Here is a 23501-nt window from a genome sequence, read left to right as displayed (position 1 = left end):
CAATAAACAATTCTGTTAAGGAATAAAGAAAAACTTAAGGGGCCATTATAATCTTACCTTGTGTGTGGTGGCTGTAGTTTTCCCTTTGTGAATGGTAAGACTGCTGGCTTTGATTATAGGAATCATGTTGCTGATAATTTGACTGCTCATCATATGAGCCTTGATGCTGATCATAGCCTGACTGCTGACCATAAGAATCTTGGTGACCATAGTCAGACTGGCCATACGAAGGTGCTCTTCCACCTTGGCTAAACAGAAATCAAGAACATAAGACCATATAGAATTGTTCACTGCAGCAAGTTAAAGAACACTAATATAAAAGGCCTAGACAGCTAGACTTCAGCACTTTCTAAACTATGTTCTCACAGTAATTATTTGGTTCTTCAATCTAAGAATCAATGAAACACCCCTCCAAAAACAATTTCACTATCACTAAAAAGGGGAGAAGAAAGGTTGTTGCACTACACTGGGGAAAAACAAGCCCTTTTGAATACTATTAATAAAATAACCGGTTTTTACTTTCTTGAGTTAAAAGAAAAGATATTACCAAAATACAGTGACATGTATGATTCTTTAGCAAACATGGCCATTAAGTGATGAGTTCTCTTATTAGTTACACTGAACGGTTCTATGTTACTTCCTTTCAACATCATGTCTTTTGTATTTAATAGCCACACATGATGCCTGTCCTTTGGGTATGGGGGAGACAAGAGCATCATGATCTTAAGGCCAACCTAAGTTACATAGACACTGGTCTCAAAAAAGGAGGGAAAAACGGAGAATTGTCTCAGTTCTTAACAGCCACACCTAATTCTGCAGAATACTACAACAACCTATTCCAACTCCCAACTCAAAGCATTACAAAACTATAGTTTGAACACTAATCTTTACTTAAAAACAGTCAAACATTTCTCTTTGCTTTACATTTATTTCATGCTTTCAAACATACAGCCTTTATAGAGCATTTATCCTATGATCATACTTAGCAATAAATATGATCATACTTAGCAATAAAAGTTTTTTTCCTAATACAGCATGGCTTCCAGATATTATTTCCTACATATGTCCTTTCTACTTTGCAGAGCACTTTTGTAACTCTAAGATGAATAATTTGACCTCACAGTTCTTTTCTACTTTAAGTAGAACTGTCATTGCTGCCAGGAATGATTGGAGACCTCAAGCTCTGGTTCTTTTAACCTTCTTCACCTCTATAAAATAGAAATAACTACTACTGTTGTTTCATAGTGGTGTCTGAGGACCAACAACATTAGGGAATGTGGAATTAGTCCACCAAACAAAGCGCAATGAAAACTCCACTATGTAGTAACACTAGTAGTTATTTCCATTTTATAGAGGTCTACATAGTTTAATGCCAGCCATGGCTATATAGTGAAACACTATTCCAAACAAAAAAGGGGAGAGAGAGCCGGGTGGATCTCTGTGAGTTCGAGGCCAACCTGGTCTACAAGAGCTAGTTCCAGGACAGGAACCAAAAAGCTACGAAGAAACCCTGTCTTGAAAATCAAAAAAAAAGCCGGGCAGTGGTGGCGCACGCCTTTAATCCCAGCACTTGGGAGGCAGAGGCAGGCGGATCTCTGTGAGTTCGAGACCACCCTGGTCTACAACTCTGTGAGTTCAAGACCACCCTGGTCTACAACTAAGCACATATGGTACACAGATACACATAATACTCATAAGTCAAATAAATGCATCAAAATATATATATATATATATATATATATATATATATATATATATTAAAGTTAATGTATCCAAATGGCACAAAAAACAAGATGTAGGATTTAAACACAGAGCTCAGTGGTAGAGTACTTATGGAGCATAGGTAAAGTCCTGGGTTCTATTATCACCACTACAAAGTAATTAAATGGAAATACAAAGGCAGGCATGTATAATACAATTTCAATAGTTTACTGTTTCCTTACCCTCCTGATGATTCTGTGCTTTGTTGTTGTCCCTGGTTATTATATGATTGCTGGCCGTATGAGCTCTGCTTTTGATTCTCATAACTACCATAGGACTGTGAATAACCTAAAAATTAGATAAGAATACTATTTAGTGAAGGCTCTGATCCAATTCTCTAAAATAGCCATTTAACAAACCAGTCCAACCTGATTGATTTTGTCCATAACTGGAATAACCACCATAGTTTTGTCCGTACGAAGAATCAGTCGTTTGCCCATAGCCAGAATAGCTCTGAAATTCAGGTAAACATTCAAACTTTATTACTTACTAGATAAAATCACTATGTATAAACTTTATTACTTATTAAACAACTATTTATAAGGAAAACAACTGAGTTTTCAACTTACTTGTGATGTTTGTCCATAGCCTTGACTGCCTTGATTTCCATAGGAAGAATAACTGTAAAAGAAAATGTTAATACTTGAAAGATATATGCTTAAAAAAACCTGAAAAGCTTAAATGAAAAACTCAGTCTTCAAAAGAACTTAGTGTTTGTCCTGCTTACATCTGAACTGTTTTCTGTCTAATGGTATAAAAAGTTATTTTTTTGGTTCTTAGTGAATGACTCAAAATAAAAGACCATTTAGGTTTAAACAATTCTGCCTGTTTCTTAGAATTTAAATTGATGACCAACAACTAAAGACACAAATAAAGTCATTCCCAGACCTCCTGAATGTCAGTACCAAGTGTTGCTGTCAAAATTTCTTACAAATAATATTTTACCAGAGCTATAAAACTAAGAAAATTATACTTTGGGATAAATAACAAAACAGAGAAAGGTACTGGTTTTTATTTAATATCAGGTACACAGATTTCTAATACTTAGAACATATACAGTTTTTTGTAGCTAAAAATGTTTATACAAATAACCATCCTGATAATCACATAGTGGCCCAGGCATTTAATCCCAGCACTCACAAGACAGAAACAGGCAGACCTGAGGCTAGCTTGGTCTATATAGCAAGTTCCAAGCATACCAAAGCTACACAGTAAAACCCTATCTCAAAACAAAAACAAGCAATCATTCCTAAGAATGTGCTATTTCCAAAAACTGCATGTTAATCCATAATAATCTGAGAGAGAAAAAAAAAGGTACCCTTTTTGTTTGTTTGTCTTTTGAGACAGGGTTCTCTGGCTGTCCTCACTCTGTAGACCAGCCTCCAACTCAAGAGATCCCAAGTGCTGAGATTAAATGCATGGGCTACCATGCCTGGTTTAAAAATATAACTTTTAATACTTCTTAAGCCATATCTGAACAGATTAATTTCTTCATACTATTTGTTTGAATTGAATTTCTTTAACTTTCCAAAAAAAAAAAAAATCAAACAAAAGTCTGGTACATATACTTCAATAATTATATCTATGCATGCCTCTAATTACTGAAGCATATGTGTGTGTATATATAATATATATATATCCATAATACCAACAGAATGAAATTATTCTGTATCAAAACTGCCATGTAGTTTGATAAACATGCATTATGTTATTGAATAAATGTACCTCCTAAGACTTATTTTTTAAAATTATATCATGTAAGAACTAGCAAGTCAAAAAACAACTCTGAATATATGGCTCTTTAATACCCAAATAAAAGTATCTTCAAAATAAAACCTTTTATCTTAGAGCAATCAAATACTAAAATTCCTCTTCTTCAGAATCCCATAACTTTTAAAAATACAAGCAATAAAGAAACACTTGCCAGGTACCTACTAAGAGGCTAGCACTCTCTTATAGGAGTAAAATCACATCAATTTTGTTTCTGATTTGCTTCTGACTATCTCACAATAAGCCTCCAACAATAGTTGGTAGTGTTAGGTTGAAAGCTGTTACTTCTCGTAAGCGAAGAACAGTCTACCATCATATAGGCATAAAAACAAACTTTCACTCTGAGCATATTAGGACTTTTAAGAATTGCTAAACAATGTACTACAGTGATTTAGGAAAATCTACTCTTGCTCTGGATCTTCCTTAATGTGCAGGGATTGTTTGTTTTCTGGTTCAAGTTCCACTGAAACTGGAGGCTGCCAACTGACCGAGGATGGCAGGGTTCAGTTGTCTTTCTTGTTCAAATAAATGGTTTAATAAAAAAGAGAGAGAGAGAGAAAGAGAGAGAGAGAAGAAAATCTGCTCTAGGGGCTAGAGCGATGCCTGAGTTTGATTCCTAGTATTCATATATTGGCTCATAGCCATCTCTAACACCAGTGCCACAAGGATCCAAAACCCTTTTCTAGCCTCCATGGGCACTACATGTACATGGTACACAGATATACATACAGACAGAACACCCAAATTATTTTTAAAATCACATTAGCATATTATATCATGGAAAAGTAAAATTTTTTCTAAGAACCTGTTTGATGCAAGTTTTAAGAAATTCTCGCCGGGCGGTGGGAGGCAGAGGCAGGCGGATCTCTGGGAGTTCAAGGCCAGCCTGGTCTACAAGAGCTAGTTCCGGGACAGGCTCCAAAGCTACAGAAAAACCCTGTCTCGAAGAAAAAAAAAACAAAAAACAAAAAACAAAAAAAAAAACAAACAAACAAACTCTCTAGGCAGAGGATGGTTCAGAGGTTAGGAGCACTGCCTACTCTTCCAGTGGACCTGGATTCAACTTGCAGCATTCACATCAGGCAGATCACAAAAAGTTTGTAACTATAGGGCTGGAGAGATGGCTCAGTGGTTAAGAGCACTGCCTGCCCTTCCAAAGGACCTGAGTTCAGTTCCCAGCAACCACGTGGTGGCTCACAACCATCTGTAATGAGATCTGGTACCCTCTTCTGGTCTGCTGGCATACATGCAGAGAGAATACTGAGAATACTGTATACATAATAAATAGATTTTTTAAAAAAATGTTTGTAACTATAATTCCAGGGGATCTGACACCTCTGACTTCCAGAGGCACTGGTATTCATGAGCACATACCCACATGCAGATATACACATAATTAAAAAAATAACAATAAAAATTTTTTAAAATTATTAAATTCTCTTAATTTCTAAAAGAAATTTCTAAAGAAAAAATTCTACAATACCTAGGATTTCTGTCTTTATCCTCAAGGCATATATTTATTAATTAAACAGACTAATTAAAAAAGAAATGTTGCACAATACCCATTTATAAAGGCAAGCTCTTTCCCTGTTACCAAGCTTTAACAATTTAGTCACACACATACACCCCAGACCCTTATTTTTATAATAGGGTCTATGTAGCCCAGGCTGGCCTCAAACTTTTGATAGTCCTTTTACCTCAAGTTCCTGAGTGCTGGGATTACAAGCCTGAAGTACCACTTCTAGCCTTATTGTCTTAAGATATCCAGATAGCAAATTTTAGAGAGAAAATTGTATTATTTTTCTCAGTTTCAGCCTTTCATGATATTATGAAAACATATGTATACTTTACCTTTGCTGCTCACCCCCAGACTGACTGTAACTTCCAGAATCTAAAACACATAAAAAAAATTTTAAATCGTATTTAAAATTTATGCTTCCCCTAAGACTAACTTTAGTTTATGCAAATAAAACTAGCAACTGTCAAAAATTACATTAAGAAAAACTAAAAGCCAGGCCTGATGGCATACACCTTTAATACCAGCACTCAGAAGGCAGAAACAGGGGAGTTTCTATAAGTTCAAGGCCAGCCTATTTTACATAGTGAGTTCCAGGGAGGGAGAGGTGCAGTGAGGCCCTGTCTCAAAAAGACAAAAATAAAAAAAATAAAACACAAGCACACACACATACACACATGCACACAAAGAAAACCTAGAAATTAAATCTATGCATTGTTAAACCACTGTTCTCAAAGTATATGCTGGTGGTCACAAGAAAGTAAATATGAAATCATTGAAAATTCATCATTTAAAAACAAAAAAACTCAGGCTGGAGAAATGGCTCAGTGGTTAAGAGCATTGCCTGCTCATCCAAAGGTCCTGAGTTCAATTCCCGGCAACCACATGGTGGCTCACAACCATCTGTAATGAGGTCTGGTGCCCTCTTCTGGCCTGCAGACATACACACAGACAGAATATTGTATACATAATAAATAAATTAAAAAAAAAAAAACTCAACCAGATATGGTTGTTCATGCCTGTACACTTGGCAAACTGAGGCAAAAAGGATTGTCAGAAGCTCAACAGCCTAGGATAGGCACACAGACTGCCAACCAGACTGGATGGACTAGTGAGACCTTGCTTAGTTCAAGCTACATCTACATATCTTTACATTATTAAAAGCAAACAAACAAAAAAAAGTAGCTGTTTAAACTAATCAGGGCCAAAAAAGGGAAGAAAAACGCACTCTGACATGATTAATCTACAGAATCGCACTATCATTACCACGTCAAAACATAAAACGTTTTTCTGCATTGGACTACTGTGGCTGTCATCATCAATAAGAGTCTCCTAAGACCTGTCAAGAAAAGCTGTTGATTTTACCAAACTTTCAAGCAACTCGCCAATTGGTGACATATCAAACCAGCAATGATCTACGCTTGTAGCCTGAATTTTAGCAACAAAAACTACCTTAAGAAAAAAGCCTACCTGGGCGGTGGTGGCACACGCCTTTAATCCCAGCACTCAGGAGGCAGAGGCCAGTGGATCTCTGTAGGTTCAAGGCCATCCTGGTCAACAAGAGCTAGTTCCAGGAGAGGCTCCAAAGCTATAGAGAAACCCTGTCCCAAAAAATCAAAAAAAAGCTCTCTCTCTCTCCCCCCTCCTCTTTCCCTTCCGTCTCTTCACTCCCGCTCCTTGTATGTTACCCTCCCCCATTAAAGTTTACCCACGTGGGAAAAAAAAAAAAAATCAAAAAAAAAAAAAAAAAAAAAAAGCCTAAATAAACATGTCAAGTAAAGGGGGCAGAAGAGGGTAGATTATAAACTTTCTCTATAGTTCAAAGTAGAAGTCATACCAAAATTTGTTGAGGAGGCGCTACCCTTTAAGTTTATATTCAATGTCAAATGAACAGCCTTAACTTGTGATGAATAAGACAGATGCTCAGATGTTATATAAAATACAACTATAAAACAGAAGTGTCAAACTGATCATATGACCAACCTTATCTAATTTTAAAATCTTCAATGAACAATTCAAATAAAATCATAGCTTCCTTTTCAGTCAATTTATATCAAGTTGTCATATAAAGATATATCACTACTGTTTTAACCTACTGTAAATATCTCCAATATGACATCTCTTTAAAAATCCTTAAGACTATTAAAGAAAGTTTGATAAATTATTTCTATGAAGTTAAGAACACAAACTACATGAAATGGGGGAAGAGGAACTATCTTACATGTCACAGCTATTTCCATAACTGGTAAGAGTCGCAGCTAGCAACCAAAGGAAAATAGGAAAAGAACATACTCTACCTGGCCCATAAAGAGAACAGATGCACCTATCAAAGAGCAAAGGAAAGCCACCCAAATCAGAGTCAAGAAGTCTGGGGGAGGGGGGGTTTAAACACCTGAAGATATATATATTTCTCCATCGACAGTCTAATACCTCAGTATTTACTTTTTTTTTTTTTTTTTTTTGGTTTTTTGAGACAGGGTTTCTCTGTGGCTTTGGAGCCTGTCCTGGAACTAGCTCTGTAGACCAGGCTGGTCTCGAACTCACAGAGATCCGCCTGCCTCTGCCTCCCAAGTGCTGGGATTAAAGGCGTGCGCCACCACCGCCCGGTCTCAGTATTTACTTTTGGTTCAGACAAAACCATTTAAGTATTTAGCACTTAAATCTTCCAACCATCTCTCAAAATCTAGTAGTTAAATATTCTTAACTTTAGCCGAATTACAGACCTCTAAAATAATAAACCCGACTTCAGCTGAACTAAAATTTCAAGATACACAAATAAGCACAGCCACCAAAAAATAAGTATTTCAGTGATTAAAATACAGTTGGTATTTTCAATTAAAAAAAAATCAGTTTGCAAATGCCACTCAGGGCAACTCAAATACGACCTTGTTAAGATTACCTGACACGCCGGGCGGTGGTGGCGCACGCCTTTAATCCCAGCACTCGGGAGGCAGAGGCAGGTGGATCTATGTGAGTTTGAGACCAGCCTGGTCTATAAGAGCTAGTTCCAGGACAGGCTCCAAAACCACAGAAAAACCATCTCGAAAAACCAAAAAAAAAAAAAAAAAAAAAAGATTACCTGACACTTGAGCCTTGTGTCTGGACTTGTTCATTATTTAGAAGTGCTTCTAAATTATCAAAGTGTACCAGTGTACTGGCTATTTTATGTCAACTTGACACAAGTTGGAACCATCTGAAAAGGGAACTTCAATTAAGATCCAGCTATATGAGGCATTTTCTTAATTGGTGACTGATGGGGGAATGTCCAGCCCATTGTGGGTGGTGGTCGTGGGTTCTATAAGAAAGCAGGTTGAACAAGTCATGAGAATCAAACCACAAAGCAGCACCCCTCCATGGCCTCTTCATCAGCTCCTGCCGCCAGAAATTGCCTGCCCTATTTGAGTTTCTGTCCTGACTTCCCTCAATGATGAACAGATAGTTATAGAAGCATAAGACAAACCCTCCCCAAGTTGCTTTGGCCATCATCACAGCCATAGTAACCCTACAGTGGGATATTACTATGACAGACCTGACCATGTGTTTTTGGGAGGACTGTGGAAGGATTTTGGAACTTTGAACTAGAAAAGCCATTGAGTGTTAACAGCTCAGTGGGTCATTCTTCAGGAGCTTGGAAGATAATTATATTGAGGGCAATTCAGACAATGAAGGCCTGGTTTGTTAAGTTTCTCGGGAAAGCAAAGATTCTGCCTGGCCCTTTTGTGTGCACAATCTGTGGTTCGAGCCAGCCAAGACTGAAGAGTCGGCCGTGATTAAGGGACCAGAAGCACTAAAAGACCATTCCTTTACTGGGACAACTGATACTGGTCAGCCAAGAAATTTGTGGGAATTAAAAGACCAACTACAAAGTGGTTTCTGACAGTTAACACACAGCTATGTTCTAGATGTGGCCTAGGTCATATCTTATGCTGGCAGTTGAATTTGGTACTCTTTAGAGTCCCCGAGGTGATACTGGTTTTGAAGGCATGAAGGGGTCATAGAGTAACTGAAGCTTGGCACTGTGAGGGGCCAAGAGAGGCCACTGGTGAAGGTATAGCCTCAGTAGCACTTGGAACCCTGAGGGGGCAAGAAGGGAAGTTAATTTAAGGCTTGGCTCCAAGAAAAGAACACAGGACAGGCTATTGGTGAAAGTGCAACCCTGTTGCAGTAAGAGGCCCAGTCTTTTGGAGATGCCAGTACCACGGGATGACTACCTAGAACAGCAACAGCAGAGGAGCGGTCAGCTGGAGCCAGAGAAGTGACCCAAGCCCTTTGGAGGAGTTCAGAAGATCATCAGATACTAGATACTGAGTTATTTATAGTGGAGTTTGGTTTTGCTGTGTTCAGACTGTAACTGTGCCTTGGTTCTTCCCTCTTGAAGTTTTTTTTTTTTTTATTTTACAGAAGCCTACAGTTAAAAGACTGAATTTTTAAAGACATTTTCGGTTTTAAGAGACTTTAGACTTTTAAGTTATTTATGTTTTATGTATGTGCACTCTACATGCCAGATAGGGCATCAGATCCTATTATAGATGATGGTAGCCACCATGTGGGTGCTGGGAATTGAACGCAGGACCTCTGGAAAAACAGCCAGTGCTCTTAACCACTGAGCCACCTTTCCAGCCCTAGATTTTAGACTTTTAAAGATAATGAATTTTGAGTATTTTAATTTGTAAAGAACTCTAGGACTTTTAAAGTTTATGTTTCATAGTGTGATGATGATGTTAATGTGTGATCTTGGGGGAGTGAAAAAGGAAAGGCTGTAGTTAAACAGTGATATTTGTGTGTCAAAGTGACAAGGAGTCATTTGTCTTGGATAGTTTTATGTCAACCAGACACAGCTAGAATCATCTGAAAAGAAGGAACCTCAATTGAGAAAAGGTCTCCTTAAGACCCAGCTACAGGACTTTTTTTTAATTATTGATTGATGGGGGAGGGCCCAGTTCACAGTAGATGGTGACATCCCTGGGCTGGTGGTTCTTGGTTCCATAAGAAAGCAGATTAAGCAAGGCAGTAAGTAGCACCCCTTCACGGTCTCTACATCAGCTCCTGCCTCCAGGTTCCTGTCTTGTATGAGTTTCTGTCCTGACTTCTGCAACGAACAGATACTGTTAAGTCAAACAAACCCTTTCCTCAAGTTGCTTTGGTCATGATGTGGGATGCCCCTCTGTAGGCTGTGAATATGTTTTATCACCACTGGCTAATGAAGAGGCTTCTTTGGCCTATGGCAGAACAGAATATAGCTAGGCGGGAAATCCAAGCAGAGAGACAGAAAAAAAGAAGGCAGAGTTGGAAAGGCTCCAGCAGTTGCTGCAGGAATAAGATGCCAGAGCATTACTGATAAGTCACGGGGCCCATGGCAATACAGATTATTAGAAATGGGTTAATTTCTATGTAGAGCTAGCCAGTAAAAAGCCTGAATCATTGGCCAAACAATTACAATTAATATTAAGTCTCTGAATGATTATCTAACAAGTGGCTGCAGAAACCAGCAGATAGGAGAGAAACTGGTCCAGTGGGACTGCTCAGGAAAGAAGAAAGTCTACAGCTACATCAGTGTTTCAAAACAGCAACTCTAAGACAACTAGGTATGTCCAACTTGTGGCCCAAATACTGGAATTGTAGGCTCGAGCCACAAATCTTGGCTTAAGAATTTCCTTTAAACATCATTTCCAGTAGCTTCAAGGACACAACTACATTTCAGCTGATGTTTGTCTGGTTACTCTCTCCATCTTACCTCCAACCTATTTAACATGCTTTATTTCTGAACAGCATTTATCTAGGTAATTTTTTAGCACTGTGCTTTTACCTTTGTGCTCTAGGTGGGCTGTTTTTTCTGTTTTCACTTGTACCCGACATCTTAAATTAGAATTTTCTATCTACCATAGCTTTTCTTTTTCCTTCTAACTCCCTTGCTACTCTATTACATTCTCTTTATATTCCATTTCCATGGCCTTATAAATTTTGGCATATTTTCTTGACAAAATTCAAAATTATCAACCTCCATACTTTACTATCCTAATGCCAATCAAATTTTGTGCTCTTATTTTCCCTGCAATTTTTATTATTCTTCCTTTCTATACATTAATTCCTTTGGCAAAGATCAGTATGACTATGTGCTAGTTTATTTGGTAGAAAACTCAAGGTCTTTGGCTATTTTCCTTCTGGACATTAGTCTAAAACCTTTTTAAGCAGACTTTTTATTTATGTGTCCACGAGTGAAAGAGCATGCACACATGCATGCAAGACAGAAGAGGCTGTTCGATGCTCTAAAGCTGGAGACACAGGTAGCTATGGGCTTCAAGATACGGATACTGGTAACCAACTCTGGTTCTCTGTGCCACAAGCAGCAGCGACAGCTCCAAGGTCCCTCTGCAAATTGTTTTATATGGGTTATTATTTTATAATCTGTAATTTTATGGATTTTGAAATTATTTTTAGGCATGTTTGAAACTAATGCTTGATTAAAACTTTCAACTCCTTAGGCTTGTCTGCCTTTAATCCCAGTACTGATGAGGCAGGTAGATCTCTGTGAGTTCCTGGACATCTAGAGCTAGTGAGGTCCTGTCTCAAAATTAAAAAAAAAAAAAAAAAAAAATTGATTTTTTTCCAGCTTTTTTTTTTAAGGCAAGAATTTCCTATGTTGCCCATGCTGGTTTAAAACCATAGACCTTCCCAACTCAGCTTCCTAAGTACTGATGACAGATATGTACCGCCATACCCACCAACTTTCACTTTCATCTCTATCCTTCTAAAGTGAATTTTGGAAGACAGATTACAACTACAGCTATAATTCTGCTAAGTTCGCTATTTCACTTTTCCCACCTTTGAAAATTATGTTTGGTGGAGCTGGAGAGATGGTTCAGAGGTTAAGAGCACTGCCTACTGTTCCAGAGGTACTGAGTTCAATTCCCAGCAACCACATGGTGGCTCACAACCATCTGTAGCAAGATCTGGTGTCCTCTTCTGGCCTGCAGGCAAACATGCAAACAGAATGCTGTATACATAGTGAATAAATAAATCTTTAAAAAAAATTTATGTTTGGGAGAGGGGAAGGGTAAAATGGCTCAGTAGGTAAACATACACGACATAAACTTGACAAAGTCTTTATCCTGACTTTCACAGGCACACCAAGGCACACACTCGCACCCACATATTAATGTAATTATTTTAAAGATTTATTTATTTATTATGTATACAGTGTTCTGTCTATCTGTATGCTTGCTGGCCAGAAGAGGGCACCAGATCTCATTACAGGTGGCTGTGAGCCACCATGTGGTTGCTGGGAATTGAACTCAGACCTCTGGAACAGCAGTCAGTGCTCTTAACCTCTGAGCCACCTCTCCAGTCCCCCATTAATGTAATTTTTTAAAATTGTATTTTATTTCTTTTTCAAATCTATGTGGCCTTTCCACATAATGTTAGTCAGTCTTAACGGTAATTTATTCTCTTTTAACTTTTTCTAAATTAACTTTATTTTATGTGCATTGGTATGAAGATGTCAGATCCTTAGAACAGGAGTTACTACAGATAGTTGTGAGCTGCCATGTGGGCACTGGGAATTGAACCTGGGTCCTCTGAAAAGGCAGCTGGTGCTTTTGACCACTGAGCCATCTCTCCAGTCCTGATTCATTCTTTCAGTTTTTAATCTGCAACAGAAAAACATTTGTTCTTATCCGATTTGTCATTTGTCTCATTTGACACCTGTTCCTAGTGTTCAATTTTTACCATGAACTCACCTTTTGAAAGGTTTACATTTCCTCAGATTCTTTGTGATCTAAGTTATCAGAATTCCTCCAGTTTTTCATTTTGTTTTACTTTTTTAAACCAGGAACACAAAGGTGTTAATCAGTGCAGATTTTTTATTTTTATGTTAAATCATTTTAAGGTTTCCTAAAGGCTAAATGAGTAACTAAAAGAAGTAAGAGGTTCCAGGCTACAAATTTCAAGATTCTACTGTGTCTAAGCTTCCTTGTTAACACTTACACTAGGATTTTTTTCCTCTTTGTTCATTTCTTCACTGAAGGACACAATCCTTCACATCAATTACCTGCAAACCCAAGATTTATAAGGGTTTCAGTTTCCATTATCGGGCTAACAGTTCAAGGTTGTATCACCCACTCTTAGAAAATAAAACCATCATACAAGACCTATACTCCCTAGAGGTAATTGCCAAAATAGCTCTATGCATATCATATTGGATTCTACTTCATTTTTACTATGGGTTTTAGCCTTCCCAAATTTTTATCTATATTTTTTGAGGTGCATATAGAGGATAAGATATCTTAAACTGTCCTAATTGCTTGACTTTATTTTATATATAACTAATATTTTACTTGTGATTTTAATTCAAAAGCTCTGGTAATTCACTTTCGCAAACAACTTTGAATGTCACTGATAATAATTTTGACTTACTGACAAAATACTATGAATACATCTCTTTCCCCTGACGCAAGCAATCAAATCCTTAAGTTTTGTGCATGCTAAGCATTAATTCCAACCCAAATGATTATATTTTAATATGTTTGAAACTCTGACACAGCAAGCATCTGGATTAGTTGAATCAAATTTCTAAGTGTAGTCTGGAATGTTTAAAGAATGTAACTTATTAATGATACTAGTTGCTGAGGGGCGAATTTATTGTTAGGTTTATTAATTTAAACATGCATTAAAAACAAGTCAAAAGCATCACTTTTACACAAAAGTCAAAGTATTTTACACAAGCATTACAAAACATGTTAAGTTGTTACACCACTAAAAAGATCTTAAAAGATTTTAACTTAAGCCTCTAAGTTTTCCATTGAAACCACTTAGTCCTATAAAAATATCACTGTCTTACATGAATAATTACATTAAAAAATCAACAGAGCTTGGGCAAGGTACAGCAAGCCTGTAATCACACTCAGGAGACTGTTTAAGATGATGAATTAAAGACCAGCCTGGAGATACACTGGACAATCCTGTCCAAACAATCGCGAGTTGTTACTTATCACCGCTTGCACTAATTTTGGCAAATTTCTACTTGAGAGTAGAATTTTAATTTTTTTTTACAGTCATGGTTAACCTACATATACCCTTTCTAAGGAAGCATTTGTACATATTCTTCTGGATCTTTCAGGTATCATGATGAATTATGTACCTGGCAGCAGACATACCAGTGTCTACTTTGGAATAATCCCTTGTCTGAAAAAGAATTAAACAGAATTTGAAGAGCTAACTTCAGTACAGTTTAGCCCTGTCCATCAGACAGATATCCTACTCCCACCCCCAAAAGCTTAGAGCCCCTCAGAATCAACGCTAATCTAAGGAAAGGTTATCATTCCCCTGCCCAGTCTTTCCTACTCATTTGAAATCATCTCCCACTGCTGCTGCCTTGAACTAACGAACAAACGAATACACACATACACACATACATACATACATACATACACACACACACACACACACACACACACACACACACACTCTAGTGGACTGGGGAAACCTTTTAAAAAGGATTGCTTAATTAGCAGAAGTGTAAAAAAAAAAACTGGTGGGTGTATGGTTCAAGCCTTTAATCCCAGCACTTGGGAGGCTGGGGCAGATGGATCTCTGAGTTCGAGGCCAGCCTGGTCTACACATCGAGTTGCGGAACAGCCAAGGATACATAATGAGATCCTGTCTCCAGTAAATAGGTAAATGTAAAACTACCAAAGGGCATATTTCATTCCAGCCATATGGCTTTCGGCAATGTCCCTCGGAAGGAAAGCACGAACACACGCTGGCTTCTAAGATCAAGTGGCTATCTGGGTCTGTCTCTGCCACTTGTAAATGTAGCCCAACAATATAGGCCCTTGTGCGATCAACTGGACCTGTTAGAATCAGGAGGGCTTTTTAATTCTGGTTTAACAGGATTCAAACTGGCTGTCCGGGAGGGGTAAATGCCTCTCTTCCACACATCCGTGGCCTCCATAAATATTACTTCGAGGAAGACGCTGTCTTTCCTCTGGTCTCTCTGTTCTAAGGGAAATGCTCATCGTCAACTGTCAAGGCTCACTTTTCGGTGCAGGAGATGAACAGGTGGGGGAAGGAGTACAAAGGTGAAGCCGGATACGCAACCCCCCCCCCAACCCCAATCAATCCCGGTGCTTACAGCGGAGGGAATGACCCGGACGAGCGGGTTGCGTGTTAAGGCAACGTGCTGAGCAAAGGGCTCCCCGAACCTCGGACCCCCACCTGATGAACGGGTGAGTCGGGAAGGGCCCAGCTCCACTTCTCGGATGGGGAAGCTGAGGAACGAGGCGGCGAGACGACCGGCCTGAGGCCTCGCTGAGAGACCAGAGGCGCTCGCAGCGGAGGACCAGGAGCTGATGCTCACATCCCGACTTCCCCCGCCCCTGCGATGGAGCAAGCGGGCCTTCGCCCCCCACCCCCCAACTCACACACACACCCCCTCCCGGGGGAGCTGCGCGTCTCCGCAGCTTCCAAGGGCAGGGTCAAAAGACAGGGCTCCGGAGCTCTCCCGCCGCGATTCGTAGCCAGAGAGCGTTGGGAGCGTGCGTGCCTCCAGTCCAACATGGCGGCGCCGCGGCCGCCCCCCCCCCCCGAACCTCCCTCGGGCCGGAGGCTTTCCCTCGCCGTCCTCCGGTGGGCGGGAAGACGGCCACCCGCCGGACCCCTCCTCGCCGCTGCCACTGCTCGCCGGAGGCGTCACCTACCCGACATGCCTAACAACCGCGGCGCGGAGCCCCCACGGCCCGCGGAGAACAAGGGAAACGAAAAGCCAGGCAGCGCGGCTGCTGGAGCTGTTCTGAGGGCGGCGCGGCGGGCTGAGGCCGACTGCGGGACCGCGGCAGCCAATCAGCGCGCTGCGGACGATACCACCACGCCGCTGCCGGAGGGGTGGTCCTACCCCGTTCGGGTCCGCCGACCCGGCGTGTCTCCCGGATCGCCCCTCCGCGACCGTACCATTATTGAGAGGGAACTGAGAAAGGAAAGTACCAAAGCCCTCGTGGAGCTAGGGGAGGCGGCCGCGCCGACTTGCTCCGTCCCGTTTACAACCCCAGTTCTAATTGTATTGGGACGGGCAGAATTGTGAGCTGTGAAAGCTAAAGAGGAGGCGCCCTTTTTCCCGAGTCAGAACTACTGGCCTGGGAATCGGGTTTCTTCCCTCTAACGTCGGGAATGGTGTGACCGGCCTCGCTCCGGCTCTGGCTGCAGAGCTTGAACCACTTGGGGGCGTTCCTAGTCTGAGGAGCGCGCGGGACGAAAGTCGTGACGAGCTCGGTTCCCGATCACCTCCAGGCTTGCTCGACCTGCCTTGTCCGGTTAAAGACAAGGTGAGACGAGGACAGGAACGCGAGTTCAGTCTAAATCACGCACAGACCTGACCCCGGGGATAAGGTGGTGCGGGAATCGCGCTTTCTCAATCCTATATGATAACAGCTATTTATCAGCGTCTTACATCATCTCATTTAATTCGCGCAGCAACTGATGAAATATTTCCTCCTGGTTGCGGATAAAAGCGAACAGACTGAGGTCGTGTGGCTAATAAGGGCAAAGGTGGAATTTGGAAGTCTAGTAACCCAACTCCACTGCTGAGGGCTTTAACCTAACGCTGTACAGTAAACTCTGTTGGAGAAAGGGCTTGGAAGAGAAGGACATTTCCCCGAGTAAGTGACATCTGAACCAAAGCCTGGGTGATGAGTTAATCAAGTTGAAGAAGTGGGCAAAAGATCTGTCCAGAGTTGTAGAACAAGTAACTTGATATGTTTGGAGTGTCGCCTGCAGGGGAGAATACTAGAATATGCCAGAAAAGTAGGAGGCTGGATAGCAGAGGCCTTGTAGTTTGAACTTTATCCTGAAGGCGGTGGATCCACCCACTAGAGACTTTCAGAAGGGTGAGATCAGATACTTATTTCCCAGCTGCAGAATGAAGAACAGGTTGGAGATGAGAGACGTCTAAAAGTGTGTGTGTGTGTGTGTGTGTGTGTGTGTGTGTGCTGAGAAGAGGGGCTACTGAGAATATTGCTCAGTATTAAAGCCTGGCCTAAAATGCTTGAGTTCCTGGGTTCAATTCCCAGCACTGGTAAATATTTTTTTTTTCAGCCCATTGAGGTAGCACATGCCTATTAATCCCAGCATTCAGGGGGCAAAATTAGGCAGACCTCTGAATTCGAGGCCAACCTGGTGTACATGGTGAGTTCCAGGACACACAGGGCTGGCTACAAAAAGAGACCTTGCCTCAAAACAAAATTCAAAGTTTTAAGCAGAGAGATCACGCCACTGACCAATGCAGTGGTTATAGTGAGAGATCATAGTGCACTGGACTCAAAGTAGCTGTGGAGGCAAGGACAGAAATCACGGGCACGCTTAGGAGGAAATGGTGATCAGTGCGTGTGCAAGGAGCTGGTGCAGAGAGTTTTAGGTTTTCTGTATACACAAATGGGCAGGTGGAGGTGTCACTCACTGGGCTAGGGACCATGGGGAACAGATTGGGAGGGAGTAACAAGTTCAGAAGTGATACTTGAGGTCAGAAAAGGGCATGAGGTCATTTCTCCTCATTATGCCCTCAACTGTATAGACAGAAGATTATTTTTTAAAAAAAACCTCCAAATGGGTACAAACAAGCAAAGCTAAAGAAATAAGTCTTCCACTACTACGAGCCATATAACTTGAGCATCAGTAATCTGTAATGAGGAAAAAAAAACCAGAGGAGAAGAGCTTTTCCTGTAGCAGGAGAGAGTCAGGCCTCAGGAGGAAGAAAGAGATCTGGGTTAGGTTTTTGTTTTTTTGTTTTGTTTTTAGTTTTAAAGGAAAAAAAAAAAAACAGTGTTGTTCGGGCCAGAGAGATGGCTCAGTGGTTAAGAGTACTGACTGCTCTTCTAGAGGACTCAGGTTCAATTCCCAGCACCCACATGGCAGCTAACAACTGTAACTCCAGGATCTGACACCCTCACACAGAGATACATGCAGGTAAAATCTAATGTACATAAAATAAAAACAAATAAATTATTTTTAAAGAAAAATGTTGTTCATCTTTGACTGCTTATGTTTATATCCTTATTTATTCACTTATTCATCAGTCTCCCTTTCCTAAGGCCTGCTCTGTGTGTAGAACCTGGGAAGTCCTAAAGACAGAGACAGAAACCCAGCTGCCACCCTCCAGAAACAACAGTCACATAATTGGCGTGGTGCAGACCTAGAGTTCCTACCGGTTGTTGGAATTGAATGTTCTAGAGTTGGAAGATGTTCTAAAAATAGGACACTTCATCTATAGGAAGGTAGGATTATCAAGGAAAGATCCCGCACGAGGTGCCTCCTGAAGCAAGCTTTGAAGGAAAATCAGGAATTAGCTGGTGGGTATTCCAAGCAAAATGGACTGCATTGGTGATCCTGAGAGAGAGAGCGCTTGGGGGCACTGTAAGTAGCCCTGATTGTCACTGGAGTTGTAGGGATGGGGGATGAGAAGAAATGCTGTGTCAGAAGTAGGCACCACGTGGACATGGAGATAGATGTGTATAATCCCAGCACACAGGAAACTGCTGCAGGAGGATCCTAAGTTTGAGGTCAACCTGGACAACAAAGACCGTGTCTCAAAAGAAGCAGGGGTGAGCAGAAGCTACTCTGAAAGACCTTGTATGCTTTATGGTTGACTTTGGGCATCACAGTTTAAAAAGGGGTAAACTTGAGGGTCAGTGAAATGGCTCATCAGGTAGCCACTTATCACCAAACCTGACGGTGTAAGTTTTTTCCTTGGAACCTGCATGGTAGAAGGAGAGAACCGACTCTTGGATGTTGTCCTCTGACCTGTGCATGCATTAATTAATGATCAGTTAATTAATTAAAGAAGAAAAGTGGGAGCTTCTGAGGAAGTTAACTTAGGAGTGACAGTTTTCTGTCTCCATTATCTCATTTTCAGGACAGACTTGTGAAACAGGGATAACGCTGAAACTCCGAGAGGTGAACGTGTTGATCAAGAGCCCATGGAATAGCAGCAGAGCTCCTGCCAGCCTTTGAACTGAGGTCAGTGATCTGTGCAGTGTCCCTGTTCTTCAAACTCGAAACTCCTCCCATGTCTGCTCTGTTCCAGGGCCTCCTCCACCACAGATGAAGCCCCTTGCCCTTCTGCCTTCCAAGCGTTTGCCCCATAGACGAATGGAGTGGGCCCTGATGATAGCTACAGGAAGCTTTTGTCTTCACCCACTTAACGCTTCATGGTGACTCTTTCTTCTCTAGTGACGTCCACTCGCCTGGCTTGGTCTACACACTGAGAGGAGAGAACAACGGCTTCAGCAGGATGTTTCTGGGAAGTCTCATTTCTGGAACTGTTTGCCCCTGATCTATTCCCCATGGCCTCACAGGAGGTCCTGCCCTCTGCAACCCCCTCACCCACCCCATGATGGGTGGGTGTTGGGTTGGCTGTGTGCCCAGCAAGCTGTAGGCACTAGGTTTAATCCTCAGCCATGCAAAAAATTACTTTAAATTAAATATTGTGTAATTACTACCACTGGAATTGGTAAGTAAGAGGCTGGGGAGAAAAGTACGAAGATGAGCGTTAAGATCCCCAGGACCCATGTAAATGCTGGGCCATTATGGTGGTCTGCCTGGAATCCAGCACTTGGGAGGCAGACCCAGAGCCCAGGGCAAGCTGACTAGCTAGAGTAGTCAAATCAAGTGTGCTCCAGTTTCAGAGAGAGACCCTGCTTCAGTAAATAAAATGGAGAACAGCGGAAAAAAACACTGGACTTTAACCTCTGGCCTCTTTATGTGGCAGTTTTCTCAAGGATTGAAACATTCTACCTGCAGAGATTCTTCTTAAGATAGGAGGTAAATAATTCCAGACAACCTCTAGAAGTCCTGGAAACTGACCAGACTCACCGGCTTCTTTGCCTGGGCTTCTTTGCCTTAAGACTATGTAAGTGACTCCCGAGTGTTGCTCTCAGGCAAGCCGAGCTGCAAAGAGGATTCTCAGACAAGTCCAGCTTCCTGGAAGAGGCTCAAACTGTCTGAGGCACTAGGAAGAGACACACTCCAGCCTGTTGAGCTGCCTGCAGGCTGTGCAGTGTGCACCAGGTTTCCAGCTTTTGTGAGCTGTCACCCATGCTAGAGTGGGTTTTTGTGATGTAGCTGTCTTCAAGTGATTTCTTTTTTTTTTTTTTTTTTTTTTTTTTTTTTGGTTTTTCGAGACAGGGTTTCTCTGTGGCTTTGGAGCCTGTCCTGGAACTAGCTCTTGTAGACCAGTCTGGTCTCGAACTCACAGAGATCCGCCTGCCTCTGCCTCCCAAGTGCTGGGATTAAAGGCGTGCGCCACCACCGCCCGGCTTGGAACTAGCTCTTGTAGACCAGGCTGGTCTCGAACTCACAGAGATCCGCCTGCCTCTGCCTCCCAAGTGCTGGGATTAAAGGCGTGTGCCACCACCACCCGGCAAGTGATTTCTGTTCTATAAGTCATAACCCCACCTCCGTACTTTCTGCAAATAACCCCAGTGGAACTCATTGGCTCACCAAGTTGTACTTTGGTGTATCCATACATTGGTCTGTATTCCCTTTCTAGAGTGAACAAGTGTGTGTGTCTTTCCAGGAAAAGTTTGCCACATCGTACCTCTACATATGCATGTGCACCTGTGCGCACACACTTAATACACATACCAAATACATACACACACAAAACATAGCATTTGTCAATGGGAAACTGATAAGAAGTCAGACTGGAGACGAAACACAAGGAGAAATGGAGGTCACTCCACGGGGAGTTAGCCGAGCTTCAGGTTCCACTGGTGACCTGAGCTCTAGCACCTGCCTCCTGGAGGAAGGGAAATGTTCAGAGCCCTGATCCCTGGCTCCAAAACCCACCCCCTCCCTTTGTCCTTCCAGTTCCTGGCTCCTATAGTCCTATTACCACTGATAATTTCTATGTTGCCTCTGCTGCCAGGCTAGCTCCCCAACTCTTCCATCATTGATGCAATACTTACAAGGACATTTTTAAGGACTGGAGATTTAAGTAGGGTGAGAGGAGAAGCTGTCAGAGCTATTTGAGCAGAGGTGTGACCTGTTTGGCCAGGTTTTCTCTGGCTGCTTTTTTCAAAATACAGTCAACTACAGGACACTCAAGTAGAAGCCAAATGAAGTAATTGCTCAGAAGAGTCACACGGAGGCCGCAGTGAGATCCTGTGGCAGTCACAGGATTCGAGGCTTTCCAATTTTTTTAGTTTGTTCTGTAATATGTGGCATACTTCTTTCTGAACCTAAAGCACCCCATCACAATACCCAAAACAGTAGGCATTTCTAAAAAAGCTTATTTATTTTGATTTTATGTGTATTGAGTATTTTGCCTACATGTATACATGTGCATCACATGCATGCCTGGTGCCTTCAGAGGTCAGAAGAGGGCATTAGATCCCCTGGAACTGAGGAGTACTAGATGATTGTGAGCTACCATGTGGGTACTGAGAACTGAACCCGCGTCCTCTGGAAGAGCAATAAATAGTCTTAGCAACTAAAGCCAACTGTCTCTCCCAGCTCCAACATTATGCATTTTTTTTAAAGGAAGTGGGGGTAGGGGGCTGTGTGCAATGAATGCATAAATAGGAGTAGCACCACACAGAAATGGCCTGCCTTTCTGGCTTGTGTGTGAACTCCTCCAACTTGAAGAGTTTATCGAGAACTGTCCTATGGCTCCCAGGAGGCACAAGTGAGTGTCTCATGAGTGTTTGCTGAAAGAAGGACAGCTGCTCCAAGCCAAGGGCCACAGGCAACGTGTAGCCATTGTCAGCACTCCACCCCTTGCGAGGGAGGTGTCCCTGGGACCCAGTTCCTGCAGCCTTCCTCGAGAGCAGGCCTTCCAGCTGCAGCAGGAGGCTACCCAGTCCTCCCACCATGGCAGGCGCTTCCTGTTTAGGGTGGAAAGGAACCAGACACTTTCCTGTTAGCAGGTCTCTTAAGCAAAGCAGCAGCTGCTAGCAAGAGACTGGCCCAGTCTTGCCGGCCAGATGCCTGGCGGGCAGACAGCCTTTATGTGGAAGGGAAGTGGGGCACAATGCCAGACTGGGCCAGCTTTTATTGTGTTCCTTGCAAGTCCCCAGGGTCCTGGTGTGAGTAAAAAACAAACCAAGAAGAGGCCGAAGCTTTTACTAAGCTGTGATGAGGGATGGGGCAGTGGGGCTGCTCCAAACTGAGCACTGCTTGGGGAAGAAGCGCTGTGATTGTTCTGCAGTATGTCGTCTGGGCTGTGAGCAGGCCCAGGTATGAAAACTGCACAGGGTTGGGGTGAACACTTGTGTCTGCGCAACCCATCACCAGTACTTGGCAGGATTCAGGCTACTAATGGTCCTGCTCACTCCTCATTGCTTGTCAGGGGCTTGGGGAAGAAAAAGACAAGAATTCTCTTTGTCCCCCTTGAGGAATGGCAGAAACTCAAGAGTTGTTAATTTACAAAGGTCACACAATGTGAAAAATAGCCAAGATTCAAAGCCAGGTCTCCTTCATGTCTTGCTTTTCCCTGATGAGAGAGAGAGAGAGAGAGAGAGAGAGAGAGAGAGAGAGAGAGAGAGAGAGAGAGAGAAAGAGAGAGAGAGAGAGATCCAAAAGTACATAGGCAGGTGCACTTGTGAAGGCGCCTAGACTGAGAAGGCCATGCCCACTGTGCTGGATAGGGGGGCTTCCCTCTGTTATAGGCAGAGGTGATTGCTAGAAAGTGGGGAATTTTATCGCTAAAAGCTCAGCAGCCTCTGCCAGTGGTAAGTCATTTCTCCACCAAAGCCCGCACCACCCAAGGGAAGCCTCGACAGCTCCCTCCAGCTCCTCTCCGGTCCTCACTAGTCCTCAGATTTTGCTGGTTTGGGGACTCCTTGAGGGTAGTCCTCCTGTGACTGACTTACTTGGGAGCTTAGAATCCATCCCTTCTGATAGAATCTGCTTTGTGTTCTGCACACTTCCTGGGGAGGAGGAAAGTGCAAAGACAATGCTAGCTGTTCTTGTTGTTATACAGAGGGAAACTGAGGCCTAAAGGTTCCCTGTCCTGGAGAATACATCTTGCCTGGTTCAAGGGATCTGCTGTGACCCTCTGCCAGAACAGGAGGAATGGCCTCTGACAGCTACTCCCCTTGGCACACAGCATGCCCAGGCCTGGCATGAGTTCCAGAGCTCTGTCCACTCTGGGAGGATTGGGAGGCTCTAAGGAGCTGAGCCAAACCCCAAGTTCTGCAGGAGGAAGGGTGGGGAGGGGAGGCAGCTCTCTTTGAAGAGGACACGTGGTGAATGCTACCAACACTGCTGGGTCAGAATCAGAAACCACCCAGCAAAGACAGGGTAGGAAGGAAGACAAAAACAAAACCATTGGAAAACTCAGAGCTGATTTCCTCTTGGGAACTGCTGGTATTTAGTGTTTAGTGATTCTTTAAGTCTGCAGTAAGCCTCAGGAATCTGAATGTTCCTGGAAGGGGAAAGGGGGTTTGTGTTCTGGAGACTGAACCCAGGG

General features: G+C 42.3%; 1 protein-coding gene across 3 annotated transcripts in view; it reads right to left on the bottom strand.

Annotated features, from left to right (window-relative positions):
• The window catches only part of Taf15 (TATA-box binding protein associated factor 15), a 35863-nt gene extending 19992 nt beyond the window's left edge, over positions 1–15871 (bottom strand). For 2 of the 3 annotated variants that reach the window (XM_057774446.1, XM_057774448.1), the window contains exons 1-6: positions 8127–8186; positions 5383–5422; positions 2331–2382; positions 2130–2214; positions 1944–2049; positions 58–248 (exon numbers count right to left, since the gene is read on the bottom strand). In XM_057774446.1, the coding sequence (XP_057630429.1) occupies positions 58–248; positions 1944–2049; positions 2130–2214; positions 2331–2382; positions 5383–5422; positions 8127–8160 (508 nt within the window). In that variant the 5' untranslated portion in view covers positions 8161–8186. Of the gene's footprint in view, positions 1–57; positions 249–1943; positions 2050–2129; positions 2215–2330; positions 2383–5382; positions 5423–8126; positions 8187–15741 lie in introns of those variants that run through there. The other variant, XM_057774447.1, reaches the window with a different exon arrangement.
• Between the last annotated feature and the right edge of the window lie 7630 nt (positions 15872–23501).

The sequence above is a fragment of the Chionomys nivalis genome, chromosome 7, assembly GCF_950005125.1.
Source record: "Chionomys nivalis chromosome 7, mChiNiv1.1, whole genome shotgun sequence".
In the NCBI taxonomy this organism is placed as follows: Eukaryota; Metazoa; Chordata; class Mammalia; order Rodentia; family Cricetidae; genus Chionomys; species Chionomys nivalis.
Note: the sequence above shows the minus strand (reverse complement) of the source record. Positions and strands in the feature narration are given on the sequence as shown.